The 13,468-nt window shown below is 51.0% G+C and overlaps 2 protein-coding genes across 5 annotated transcripts in view; both read left to right on the top strand.

Moving 5' to 3' along the window:
- The window catches only part of LOC144936784 (genetic suppressor element 1-like), a 54,171-nt gene extending 47,010 nt beyond the window's left edge, over positions 1-7,161 (top strand). For all 4 annotated transcript variants that reach the window (XM_078863926.1, XM_078863927.1, XM_078863925.1 and 1 more), the window contains 7 exons: positions 14-114; positions 270-534; positions 1,105-1,185; positions 1,758-2,027; positions 2,267-2,425; positions 3,440-3,543; positions 3,964-7,161. In XM_078863926.1, coding sequence (XP_078720052.1) covers positions 14-114; positions 270-534; positions 1,105-1,185; positions 1,758-2,027; positions 2,267-2,425; positions 3,440-3,543; positions 3,964-4,080 — 1,097 coding nt within the window. In that variant the 3' untranslated portion in view covers positions 4,081-7,161. The remainder of the gene's footprint in view (positions 1-13; positions 115-269; positions 535-1,104; positions 1,186-1,757; positions 2,028-2,266; positions 2,426-3,439; positions 3,544-3,963) is intronic.
- Positions 7,162-10,225: 3,064 nt separating this feature from the next.
- On the top strand, positions 10,226-12,917 carry TMEM42 (transmembrane protein 42). The gene is made up of 3 exons (XM_078863846.1): positions 10,226-10,634; positions 11,310-11,456; positions 11,773-12,917. The coding sequence occupies exons 1-3, from the start codon at positions 10,476-10,478 to the stop codon at positions 12,040-12,042; spliced, it is 576 nt and encodes a 191-aa protein (XP_078719972.1). The 5' UTR covers positions 10,226-10,475; the 3' UTR covers positions 12,043-12,917.
- The last annotated feature ends 551 nt before the right edge of the window (positions 12,918-13,468 follow it).

Here is a 13,468-nt window from a genome sequence, read left to right as displayed (position 1 = left end):
CTCTCCCGTCCAGGCTGCCACCAGACGGGCGCCCTCCCGGACCTCTCGAGTAACGGGCAGTCCATTCACAAACTGTTCCCACCACCCACCCTGAAGGGAGATGCTCCGGCCAAGGTACGCGTGGAAACCTGCACCTGACATTGCTTGTCAAGGGGCAAGGGTTGCTCAAAACACCGGGGCATTGTGTGCTTTGGTCTCTAATGGGTGACCCTCTGTCGTGCTCCCATTGGCCCGGTGTGCATCCCGTGCGGAACCTGCGCTCGGTCCAGTCGGAGGTAGAGGAGAAGGCCGAGGAGCCGCTGGAAGCAAGGGAGCGGAGCGCGAGGGAACGGCGTGGGGTCCTCTTGTCATCCCTGCACCACCGACACCACCACCCTCCCCCTCGACCGCGGCCTTCGCCCCCTCCCCTCATCTCCCTGCCCGTGCGGCCCCGCCCCTCCCAGCCCCTGCCCAGCGACGCGCCCGACCTGGAGGACAAGAAGCACTTCTTGTCGCTCTTTGGGCTCGTGTACCTGAGCCCGGAGAAGCTGGAGGGTGAGTGCGGTGTGGTTACCCGCACGGGCGGCAGGACCAGATTAGGTTTGACGGTGGCCCAAGGCTGTTACACTTCAAATGCCTCTCTTGACAATTTCACCAGCACCCGTGGCCGATGAATGCAAATACTCCTCTGTTATTTACCTTGGTTATTTCAGTTCTCGTTATAACTTGTAGAGCTAAATCAAAGTTAAAACAACCAAAACTATTTTCATTTTGGCACGTAACTGGCAATAATATGCAATGATTTTAATTACCAAATTATCTCTAGGATTTAGCGCAGGGCTACAGTATGGCATTTCAAACATTATAAAATAAATATTTTTTTAGGGGGGGGGGGTGGGGGCCTCAAATTTAGAAGCTCTGGGCTGCAGCCTCTAAAGCCCTCCCCCCCCGTGCTCATCCGGCTTTGACGAGCAGATATTTTGCTGGCCCACAGTGCATTGCGCCATTCCCCTGTTGGAGGTGTGACCCGCTGCACCAATGCTGGATTACCGCACCTGGCGAATCACCGTAGTGCAGGCTCGCTCGATTTACACAATGTAAACGGTCCTTTGTGTGCACGTGCAGAGATTGAGCACACGATTCAGCTCATCCAAGCCCTGAAGCAAAAGATCCTGGCAGCTGCTCCGGCTGTCCCCGCGGCCCCGGGTGAGCGAGCACCATCAGCGCCTCTTAATTATTTTTTGGTCTTTATCCCAAATGTGCTCTCGGAAGAATGTCGAGAGACGAAGTATCCATTCGGATCTCTCCCTTAGAGCGCGACCTGTGGGTCCACAGGGTAAACGGTGTCACCGTTCCTTCAACTCTGCCACTGAGAGTGATGTTTGTCACGTGACATTCAAGCTGATATGTTGAATTCTCAGAGCTGGGATTCAGATGAATTCAGTATAATCAAATGTAATGTGATGGCTTTTTTGTGCAGTCACTAGTGACCTGGCTGAGACCATAAACTCACTTGATTTGAGAATGCGGTTTAATCACAGGCGGCAGCTTGGCTTCCAAACCAGGTTCTGAGAAGTGCCAACTTAAAACTGACTTCTGAGACGGTGTCGCTCATTCTGTTGTGATCAAAGCTGCTTCTGCCAGCCAAGGGGGCAAGCGGGCGGGCGGGCGAGCAAGCAGCGGCACTCTCGTAGGGTGCACCATGCACGCAGCCTGCCCTGTCGGCGAGAGGAAAAAAACCAGAGCCCTGAACCCGCTCCTGTTTCTGCGGAGAGCAGATGACGCGCTTAAGGAGACGGGCGAGGGTGCTGCGAAAGCAGGGACCCAGCCGCAGCCCAGCCGGGCTGCCGGGGTGCCATGGCCCCCCACCCCTGAGAACCTGAAAGCGCTGGCGGAGCGGCCGCAGGACCACCCCACGCGCGGAGGACCCACGGGGGGTGCCGTGAACGGAGCGGAGCGATGGGATGCGGAGGAGGCCGGGCGATTTGCACAGGAGTTCCACCAGTCGGTGCTGCACTCCACGCAGACAGCCTCGCTGCTCAAGGAAGGTAAGAGTCAATACGTGCAGAACTCGCGTTCTGTCCCTCGACGTACAAACAGACGAATATTATCCAGCAGCAGCAGCAGCAGCATTTGTTTTGACATTCTGAGCTCCCTCTGGTGGTTCGTCTAGTGGAGGCCCTTCCGCCAGCAGTTGCACGAGGGGAGCACGACAGCCTTTACATTTTTAAGGGGGAAAACAGCGTTCGCCGCGAGACGGATTCTAAAAACGCTTTGTCTTTTACAGGGGCGCTGGATGGACCGACGTGCCCGGAGAGTGCACGGGGGCAGCAGCAGCAGCAGCGGGCCGAGGCCAGCTCGGACAGCGAGAGCGAGCCCGGGCGGCAGTCGCGTGCATGGCAGGGAATTGCTGCCGTCCTCGAGGGATACCAGCAGTTCCTCGCAGGTGCGGTGCCGTTGGTGCCACACCGACGGCAGCCACGGCGTGGGAGGCGGCACACGTGGCTCCCTCCTCGGTCTCACCCTCGCTCAGGGGCAGCACAACGATATTCAGGCCAGAGGCCAGAGGCCTGGATGCCGTTGTGCCGTTTGGACGACGCTGCAGAACTTCCAGACGAACGCTTGGCATTGAGTCATGCAAAGAGGTTGCTCACCTAGGCTGATAAATTGGACATGGGCATGGCTAAGTTTCAGGGCTGGATGTGGTATCTTCGCCCCCAGGACACCAGAGCAAGAAAGACTCTCCCCCCCCCCCTCCTGGTCATTTCCTTCCAACCCCTCCTCATGCGTATAGAGACACAGAGGCAAACACGCAGTCCCCAGCGCTCGCTCTTGGGGCACACACCAATGCAGCCTTGTGTCAGGTCAGAGAACATTAGAGGGTGGAATTGAAAAGAATAAAACAGCAATTAATGAAGGTAGCACTGCTTATATTGTTTTTGTATTAAAACGGTAAGATGAATAGATGATACAGCTTCCTGGTGTGCTGTTCGGGTTGTACCTTGGCTGTTCAGCATGATGTCCGACGTTTCTCTCCATGTACTGGGAGCTTTTTCAGGAACTGAATGCTGAGCAACACACGATGCAATCCGAACACATATCAGAGAGCTACACAACACAACCACGAAAATGTGAGCAGTAGCACGAATAAACAGTTCATCTCTTTAACAAATTGAAAAACATTGAATAAAAATAATAATTGGGGGCCCCTCTGAAGTTTTGGGAAAGAGACAAATGCCCTGTTGTGGTGACATGACCGAACAGTAGCGCATTTGCCGCTTGTGACAGAGATGTTGGTGGTTTTAGCCGAGTGGCCGCCCACGTTTAATACTCGGAGTGTATTAACCAAATGTACTGTCCACCGTCTGCTACATTGTGGGTGTTAAAGATCCCGTGGCATCATTCGAGGCTGGGCGTAGCGCGCGTGTGACCGCTGTGCGTCGTGTCATTGCCCATGCAGAGCGAAGCTCAGAGGAGCAGTTCCTGCACAAGAGTTGCAGTCGGCTGAGCTCCCGACACGCGGAGATGAAGGCGGAGTATGACCGGCTGAGTGCGCGCAGAACGGTACGGCCAGCAGGCACTGCCCACGCACCCAGCCACCACTTCACATCTACCCCTTACCGTCCCTTTCACCATCAATCCGGCCACATTTTCTTTGAATGCGGAGTGCCGCAGCAGAACATCGTGTTTGTGAGCACAGGTTTGTTTGGGTCAAACAAAGCCCAGTGGATCGGTCACCTGAATATTCTATGGAACATAAACATGTAATTTTTCTTTCAGACAGAAGAAGGTCATTATTTGTTGCAGACGAAGCTGAATTTTGAGTATTTCCTGCAATTACAACAGCAGGATGTCTCTTTGGTGGATGATCATAGGAGTCAGGTGCCCTGGTTCTGAGCCGCGTGGAATCCCTCCGGTGTGAAATTGCTGCTGCGTAGCACGTGGTGTGTTGATGACGGTGGTTGTGGTGATGACTGTTGGCAGGAGCTGATGGGCCTCCTGATGGATCTGGAGAGGGACCGCCAGGCTTGCGAGACGGCCGCCGACGGTCTGGCGCAGTGCCTTGTCCTACCCAACCCCGCGCACCCCCACTCGAGGTGAAAGTGGCAGCTCGCTCCCCGTACCTCCCAAAGGGGACGGCGCTCTCATAAACATGCATCCGTTGGCTCAGAGTTGCCTGCGGGTGAATTATTTCGACTGCCGCGCCATGGCTTTGTGGTGCTTGAAGGACCCAGTGGCGACCTCTGGAGACGATTTCAGGACGGTTGTTGTCGTCTTGCCACCGCCGTGTTTCTCTGCCGCTGAGGGGTGAAAACTTTGGCCCGAGCGCCCCTCACCGGCCCTGCCAATCACCGCTCAGCCACGTGGGACCCGACGTGAAGGAGCCCGGAGGAAGCTCACTGCCGCTCCATTCGGAGTGCTGGTAATCGAGGACCCAAGGAGCCGAGGGTTTGACCTTTGTGATACCTGATAATTGCACTTAAATATTGCCTTGAGGAAGTAGGTTCATGATTGGAGCGGGAGAGAGCCGTGCGTGGTGTTGTACTGTACTTAATGAGTTGGTTTTTTTGATGGAACAAGCACGTTAAACCAGGAAAGTGTCGTCGTGTTTTGGATTTTCACAAACTTTAAAGTGAACGGTCTTTGCTCAACATTTTATTATAAATGTCTAAAACATGTTATGTTACATTGCAATGGAATGAATCAAGTGAAAACAGCTTAGCTGTGATTTGTGTTTTAGGGAGCAGATGCCGTTGGGTTGACGCATTCCTTGTACACCTTATATTTATTACGCGGGCAGCTGTGGGTTCATGAGGACCCTTGTGAGCGTGACGCAATGTGCAAGTTGGCCAGTCGCATTTGCTTCACGAGTCTCCACACCATCACTTATCCTCTTTTACTTATCAAGCATTTATCAAGCATCATAAAACCTTGAACATGGCTTAATTTCGCATTGAATGTTTTCCAGTTCGTTGGTGGACTGGAGTCAGCCTCGAGATAGGATGGCAGACAGTGGGACTAGGTCTAAATTAAGTGGTGTGCCGAGTGCGTACACATTTTTTGGATTACCTATCCGGACAGACCCAGCTGAGTTGAAGCCCTGGTGTAACCACACAGATGTTGGTTTTTAATTCCGCCAGTAAATTGGTGTCAAGTGGACGCTACTGCCCCGCAGTGAAACACCGGTTGGTGTCGCTGGTGCAGTGCGTAACCATGCAAGAGTTCACTGACAAGCAGGTCCATGCAAATACAAAAAGAAATGTCACAAACCCCCTCATCGGGACACAACATCTTTGTCAGTTATTTATTAAAGGTGTCGTACTGGGCTATTGATCCATACAGAACATTACGTCTTGCCCTGGAAATGCACTCTTGTGAGCGTGCATTTAATTTCACATTCACAGCTCCGTTCAGGCCATTTCCCAATGACGTTTTATTTCAGATAGTGCATTATCTTAGGTGTTTTTCACACCGAATTTAACATTTTTTAAGTGCAGCTTTGTGTTTTGTCATTGCACCTTTTTGAGTTGGACGATAAAACAATTAAATGATTAAATCAATGCATTTGAAATGCAGTAACCATTTGGTTCCTTTAATTTATTTAAAAATTACCAACATGTATTAAAGTATGTTTTATCAAATTATATATTATCAACAGTTTAATTTCCATTGGCCGGTTAGCATTTAATAAAGTATCGTTTTTAAAAGACCACTTTATTGAATAAAATATATAAGGACAGAATATATTAACAAAATATATGTGCGCAGTGTACAATGCTCTATATGCAGGTGCAGGTGTGTGTGTGTGTGCGTGTCAACTCCTCAAGCGGCCTGCTGCATGCATGTGCCCAGGCTGGCCACACCGTTGTAACAAACTCTTACAGATGGCCATCTCGCCAATGCTGGGCTACCTTCTTGAAGAACACCTTCAACCGATTAAAACATTCGAGTGGAGGCGTTTGCAACTGAGGCACGTGTGAAGAGAGAAGCCGTGGGTTTTTGTTTATTTTTGGGAAGAAGATGGAGCCGAGTTTGGAAGTCTCCGTGGCCCCCAGCGGCAACTGCTGCTTCGCGTATACATTGGTGTGACGTTTGCACTTCCAGCTTCAAATCGAACATGTTTTTTAAAGCTGTCAGCAAAGCTATTTGCCATGATTGTATGCAGGATTTACAAAAAAACAGCCTTGGAAGTTTTTTTTATAACAAAGAGAAAAGTACATTTTAGTTCAAATCCCAAACAAGCCATGTGCGCGGGGATCCTGGTCTAGTCGTTGTGTATGGAGAGAGTAAAGCACCTGCAGCAGATGGTGTGCTGGCCTTGCTCTGCGTTCTGTTTGGATGGCTTCTGCCGGCTGCCTTGCCCCAGGGGGCATGCAGAGCCCGTGGCGGTGTGCGGCAAAGGGCCACACAAGGTAATGAGTTGCGAATTTGCGTCGCTGCCCCTGGGCAGCCTCTGTGCAAGAGTTGGCAAGGCCTGAATGCAGTGCGTTCGCCAAAAGCAGCAGGAGTAGCGGTGCGTTTTGAACGCGGCACTGCCCTGTGTGGGTGCTCTACTCATTCATGAGTATTTCATAAATACTGCATGTGGCTGTAGGTATATACAGCCGTGGCCTCTGTGGTAGCGTGGCACTTGCTAAACGTGTGTTTCGTATTTTAACTTAACGTTTGCCTATTTGTGTTTCCTCTGTGTTTGTCGAAAGATCAATTTTTCCAGGTTTTCCGTTTGTAGCAGGGTGTGTGAAATGACACCAGCACACCTTGGGTTGGATCCAATTCTTAACCTGGGTTATTTTCTTTTATTTTGCTAATACTTCTGCCAAAACCTTTGCTTCGGAATTTGCATTAACAAAGATATGAATAAAGCTTATAGTGTATTTCAGGGTGCAGTGTTGCTTTGTATTGGTACACTGTATGGTACACCGTATGGTACACCGTATGGTACGCGGTGGTACGCAAGGGTACTCCCACAGTACTCCCACAGTACACTGTGGTACACTGTGGCACACCATACGGAACACTGTATATTACACTGTACGGTACATGGTACGGTACACTGGGCCAGAGGTCAATGTTGTGATTTTAATGATCCACTTTTTTATCTGCTGTTAAATATTGGCGTTGGTATATACTCATACCCTCCCTCTATTGGTGTATTTTGAAATAAAATTTCATGAAACTTGACCATTTGAAATGTGCTGTTGTTTTTGAAGCCCGCTAATTATCATTTGAAATCTTGCTTGCAGGAAATCGCTTCACACTTGCACATTGCTTGGCACTTGTAACTCCATCCATGCCGTCCTGGAGTCATACCTGCTACTCCTGCAGTCGACTTATGGGCAGGCACCCACACGTGCATTGGACTGCAGATGTGCTGGGACGTGAGCCTTAATTTGCATCGTCCCCGTGGTGTCGTGATGAAACTGGCGCTTTCCCTGGACGTGTCTGATTTAAAGTATCTTGTAAACGCTGTTAAGTGGAGGTGGTGGGATTTCTGTGCCCTCTAGCACCACAGGGGCGCCAGCTGTTAAAGGCACACGAGGGCCTGTGGCCAGGGCCATTCTTGTACTTGGCTCCTGGGCTTTGTGCGTGATCTAGTCTCGAGGAGTCTCTTATTGTGTTGGGGGCAAATTTAAATTGGGTCCTTATGGAAGCCCCGCAGTCTACAATTGAATGAGCACAATGTGGATTGCATAGACAGTGCAGCCTACACTTAAGCCCTGGCATGTTCAATTCCATTTTATTTATCTCTTAAATATGTTTTAAATATCAGTGTTCGGCACATAGGTTGCCTAAAGGTGATGTCGCTCCTTTTTTACTTCTTTGCGTATCTTTACCATGCTCCTGGTCTGTGTGTCCCTCTCCTTGCCTTCGTGTGGCTCCGTGTCTGTCAGACACTGAACGCTGTTGTAGCTCTGTGCCCACATCGTCATGCCTCTCTATCTGTCCCCGTGTATCTTTGTCAAACGTGTCTCCATTTCTCTGTTTGTCTCTGTGACTCTTTTTTTTACTTAACTTTCGTGACTGGAGGAATTCATATTCTTCGGTTCTTTTGGTAAAGTCACGTAGATAGAAATAATAAAAATAAAGTGAATTAAAATATCACGACGTTTTGATCGCAACACAAGCGGTCGTCATCAGGATCATCTGGATGATGACCGCTTGTGTTGCGATCTAAACGTGATATTTTTAGTCACTCTATATTTTTCATTATTTTTTTCTATCTACGTGACTTTACAGAAAGAACCAAAGAATATTGACTCGTTTTCTGTTCAGTGTTCGCCCCCGTGGCGCTGGGTCCAAGTCTCTCCTACGTTTGTGGGGCTTTCATGTCTCTGTCCATGTCTCTGTCCATGTCTCTATCCGTCATCTCGCCGTGTTTCAAATAACTAACTTGGTTTTGAAATCCTCTGTAGAGAACACCCCCCTCTTTTACGTTGCCCCCCCCCCCCCCCCCATCGATGTTCATCTATCATGGGACCTTTTTGCCAGTATCAAGGTATGAAAAACAAGAGTTGGTTTTACCCTTTCTGGCAATAAAACAGGTGTTAAGATGTTCAAACACCAAATCGATACCTTTTGCAAGGAATCAAGTCGACAGTAGCCGCACGTAATTGTGGTGACAAGGTATAGATTTGGTGTTTGAACATCTTAACACCTGCTTTATTGCCAGAAAGGGTAACACCTATTCGATGTTGATATGTTGCCACTGCTGGTGGTGATGTGTCCATGATGTGTGCTGTTCAGCCCTGGACAAAGCCCCCTGATGGACTGTCTGTGCCTTGGCAAGGGTAAGGGCGACCAGCGGTGACCGATATACCCGCACTGACTCAAGACACAGCAAGGGCCCCACCGTGTGCCGTGGTTTGGTTGATTATACTGCCAGCCAGGGCCAGCCTGAGCATCCTCACAATCAGCTGGATGAAGGCTGTGTCCCAAGCCGCCGTCACCATCCCTCAAGTTCCCGCGTTGCAAGAATCCATATCCTTCCATGGGCACCGCGGTGGCGAGGAGATGTCAACTACCTCGTCTGGTATACAGGAGGTCGTGGGTTCGATCCTGACCCTGATGAGATGTCAACTACCTCGTCTGGCATACAGGAGGTCGTGGGTTCGATCCTGACCCTGATGAGATGTCAACTACCTCGTCTGGCATACAGGAGGTCGTGGGTTCGATCCTGACCCTGATGAGATGTCAACTACCTCGTCTGGCATACAGGAGGTCGTGGGTTCGATCCTGACCCTGATGAGATGTCAACTACCTCGTCTGGCATACAGGAGGTCGTGGGTTCGATCCTGACCCTGATGAGATGTCAACTACCTCGTCTGGCATACAGGAGGTCGTGGGTTAGATCCTGACCCTGATGAGATATCAACTACCTCGTCTGGCATACAGGAGGTCGTGGGTTCGATCCTGACCCTGATGAGATGTCAACTACCTCGTCTGGCATACAGGAGGTCGTGGGTTCGATCCTGACCCTGATGTCTGTATCGTTGGAGTTTGCGTCTCTCTCCATGGTCGTGTGGATTGTTCTCCGGGTCCTGCGGGTTTCCCCTCCACATTTAGAAACATGCGTTTAGAGCATTTGGCTGCGATACATTTCCACATGATAAGCCACTTTGCTGCGCTATAATTGATGGTAGCCAGGTCGCTTGGCCTTACCTGGTAAATTGGTTTGTCTCCCTGGCGGGGCCTTCATTCTGGTCATCATTGTGACGTATCCTGCTCTTAAAATGAGATGTTACTGTATGTGACTTGATTATGTTCAGTAACCCTCTTCCCGTCTCAGTATCATTACAAGCGTGCATCTCTTCACTATCCTTCTGTGTGCACTCTCCAACTTCTGTTCCATTGTGTCTGTGAGGGTCTGCTCGTCACGCCAGATCGTGTGCACCGATTGAACGCGTGCTGGTGTCGGGCCACACGGGTGCACTGCTGCTTTTGGTGATCAAATTCAGTTGTCCGAAAGTAACGCACTCGAACCAAACAATCCACTTCTGGATGCATGCCTCTCCACGCCGTATTGGTACAGGTGGTTTGACCATTCTTTGACACGCTGGACAATTCACGAAAACCCCAGGACCGGTTATCTATGGCCAGGAATCGAACTCGTCTCGCCGGGATCAGATCGTAGTGCGCTAACCACTGTGCCACCGCTCTTCGCTTTATCACGGCTTTGACGTCGCAGAAGTAAATTAAAACGTTGGACAACAGCGCCCTCTTGTGGCCGTGGAGGGGAGGGCGGCGACTGTGTAACCTCAGATCACGGAACAAGGAAGCGAAGCTCCCCTCCGCCGCGACGCTGATGTCTCCATGGGCGACGTTCGGCTCGAGCCGCGCTGGTTGATGTCTCTCGTCACGGCCGACGGAGCGCGCCGACAGTGACCGGCTCCGCAGCGCTCCTCGTCACCCCGAGGTCCGCCCCGACTCCCGACGTGGAAGACGAGGCGCTGCTGCTGCCGCCCCCGGTGTCGGGGAGGCCGCGGCCCGGCCGGGACATGCGGAAGGCGACCGTCCTGGCGGGCGGCGCGGGGCTGTGCGGGGCCCTGGCCTCGGCCTCGGCCAAGTTGGCGGTCGGGGCCCAGCTCCTCCACGCCGCCTGCCTGCGCCTGGGCGCCGGGCTCGGCCTGGCGGACAGCGCGCTCACCTGCTCCTCGGTGAGGTCTGCCCGCCTCCTGGGCGGTCACCTTTCACACGCCGTGGGTGGCATGTTCACCATCTGTGCGGCATTCAAAGAGATGCATATCGCGAGCGGGTCTGTTTTCACGTCACTTTATTTGAATAAACAAAGCGGACGTTCTCATTCAAGCAGAGGACCAAATTGGAAGCGCAGTTTGTGTCATTTGCAAGCAGCACAAGGTTACAAAAAAAACCTCAAGGTGTTGTATGCGACCAGACAGCGACTGTTTTTTTTTATTAACAAGCGTTAAGCTTGTTCCATAATTGCTTCTCATCCCTGTTCGCGAGTTGAAAACAAATCCTCAATTTCCAGTCGGGTTTAATAAAGACGTGCGAATTACTTTCAGGAGCCCCCACGAGCGCACCGTTTGCGTTACGAATCACGCAGCCGGTCTCTGAATATCATCACTGCGTTTTGTCAACTCGCAGGGTGAGCGAGCTAATTTGTCCCATCCTCTTGACATCGGTGCCGTCTGGAGGTGAAGACTAACATCCAGCGGGCAGCACTTGTCATCGGAGCGCTTGGAATCCCCGCTGCGTGGCCTTGAGCGTGGCTTTGAGCGTGGCTTGAGCGTGTGCGTGGCCTTGAGCGTGCCCCCGGCTCCTCGGGCACGGGCAGGCTCTGAGCAGGTGGCGTGCCTCTGCGCGTGCAGGTGGCCCTGCTGGTGAGGGCCGTCACGTTTGGCATCACGCTGCTTCTCAACGCTGCAATGTGGACCCTGTTCGTGAAGTCCCTGCAGTTCTCCTCCTCGAGTGTGCAGGCCACGCTCACCAGCACGGCCTCCAACTTCCTCTGCTCCGTGAGTGGCCGACGGCCTTCCCTGTACTTGGTTACACAAGGGGACCACCTGGAATCACGTCCCTACCGACCCTACCGACTTCGTCAGGCTATCGATTTTTCAATTTTTTATCACGTATTGATTTTCAAAGCAAGAATTGTTTGCTCGGCAGCATGGTAAAGTCTGCCTGAGTAACTTTCACAAACTGTACAAGCATGGGGGGTGGGGTGCTCATCCACCAGTGGAGTAACAAAAGGACTTTGCATACGTGTAAAATTCTGTTCACACCACTCGGTCTACGTAAGTGTGTTTAACGCTGCGTGCCGTGCGAGTGCAGGCCGTCCTGGGGAGCGTGCTGTTTGGAGAGCCTCTGGCGGGGCTGTGGTGGCTCGGGATGTCGCTCACGATGGCCGGTCTCGCGCTGCTCCATTCGGCCAAGCCGGAGGGGACGAAGCGGGCGGCGCCCGTGGCCACGCAGAGAACGATGCCGGGGCCCACGGCGAGGACCTCGCCGGGGCCACCGCTGGGGATGGCACCAGGGGTCGGACTTGGAGCGAATCCCGGGGTGGCGGCGCGAGATGGGGATAAGAACCACAAACGTCAATAATATCTCTTTTCCACTGTACACCCGAGTCGCTCTGAAGCTATGTTGAGCATGGCTCAGGAGGCTCCAGGTTGTTTTTAAACTGCGTAAGCCAAGCCGAGCCGCTGAAGTCGCACTCAATGAGAGGGGGCGCGTGTAGACGACACGGTAGTGACGTTGTGTTATCAATGTCTTGACTGACATCGGACGCGTTGGAAGAGTCAACAGACCCGTCCCTGGCTCTGCTTGGTCCCTAGGCATCCGCTGTCGAGTGTGCACGTGGTTCAACTGCTTTCGGGCCCAGGCACTGGGACTATCAAGAGGAAGGAAATTGCACAGGGTGCTGTCACATTTGATTCCTTGCACCAAGGCCCATGCCAACCACACTACACCACTGCATCATCACCTCTGTAATGTGAAATTCAAAACACTTGTGCAGGTGTTGAGTGCAAAGATCTATTGCTATGTTTTACATTAAAAATGCAGTTTAAAATTACTATACAGAAATTATTGTAAAACGATTGCAGCAAAGGGGAATTAAATATTTTAAAAATATTCAATCTTGAAAACAGTCAAATAGAGACTTAATGGAAAAAATTTCTGGTGCATCCAGATGTACACATCCCTCTACCAAGGTCAAGAGTTCATTGTCCCCGTAGCCACTGATTCCTCCACACTCATTCCCTCGGCTGTTGCACATTTGAAACCTAACCTCCAATGGATTTCTCCTTAAAGTATCACATCATCTGAATTTTGGTCTTCCCTTGGTCGCCAACCTCTGAGTGCCACTCCAATGTCCGTTTGCGTAACCTCCCGTCTATAATACGTGTGCCCCATACAGTTCTACCTCCCCTTGGTAATCATGTATTGTGAGATTCTGAAATAAAAAATATACTTACTGTGGCCTGCCTTGTAATTCCTAGCATCAGCATGCACCTGTATTTAAAGACCCGAGGCTTTTTTTCCATTCCAGTGGGGTTCCCATCGTTGGTCCTCTGTCTATGGGGAACCCAGAAGCACTTTTAAAGATTGAAAACTAATTGAAAAGACTTTACGGTAGTCTGTAAATAGACGCATTCGTACCAGCCAAGGGCGGCGTCATAGCACGTGGGAGGTGGCCAGTGGATGTCTCGTGTTGCTCACCACTTGAGGAATGTGGGCTTCATGATATGTTATGAGAACCATTTTTATCGTCATGATGCATGACGAGTGATGTATGATGTGTAATTGATTTATAATGACGTTAAAATTTTGAACGATTGATTATGATGCTTGTTTTGACGTTTCATTTACGATGAGTGATTACTGATGATACTGGATGATTGATGAAGGATTAATAATGAGGAAATGATGATTATGTTGGATGTATGTTGAACTTATTTAGCATCGTACGTAGCCCACCGTGCTAATCGGAGGATCATTGGTGATGTGTAGCTGACATTGGCGTGAT

This window comes from Lampetra fluviatilis, chromosome 17 (assembly GCF_964198595.1).
Source record: "Lampetra fluviatilis chromosome 17, kcLamFluv1.1, whole genome shotgun sequence".
Lineage (NCBI taxonomy): Eukaryota > Metazoa > Chordata > Hyperoartia > Petromyzontiformes > Petromyzontidae > Lampetra > Lampetra fluviatilis.
The sequence above is the reverse complement of the archived record's forward strand: the minus strand, read 5'-3'. Positions and strand labels throughout refer to the sequence as shown.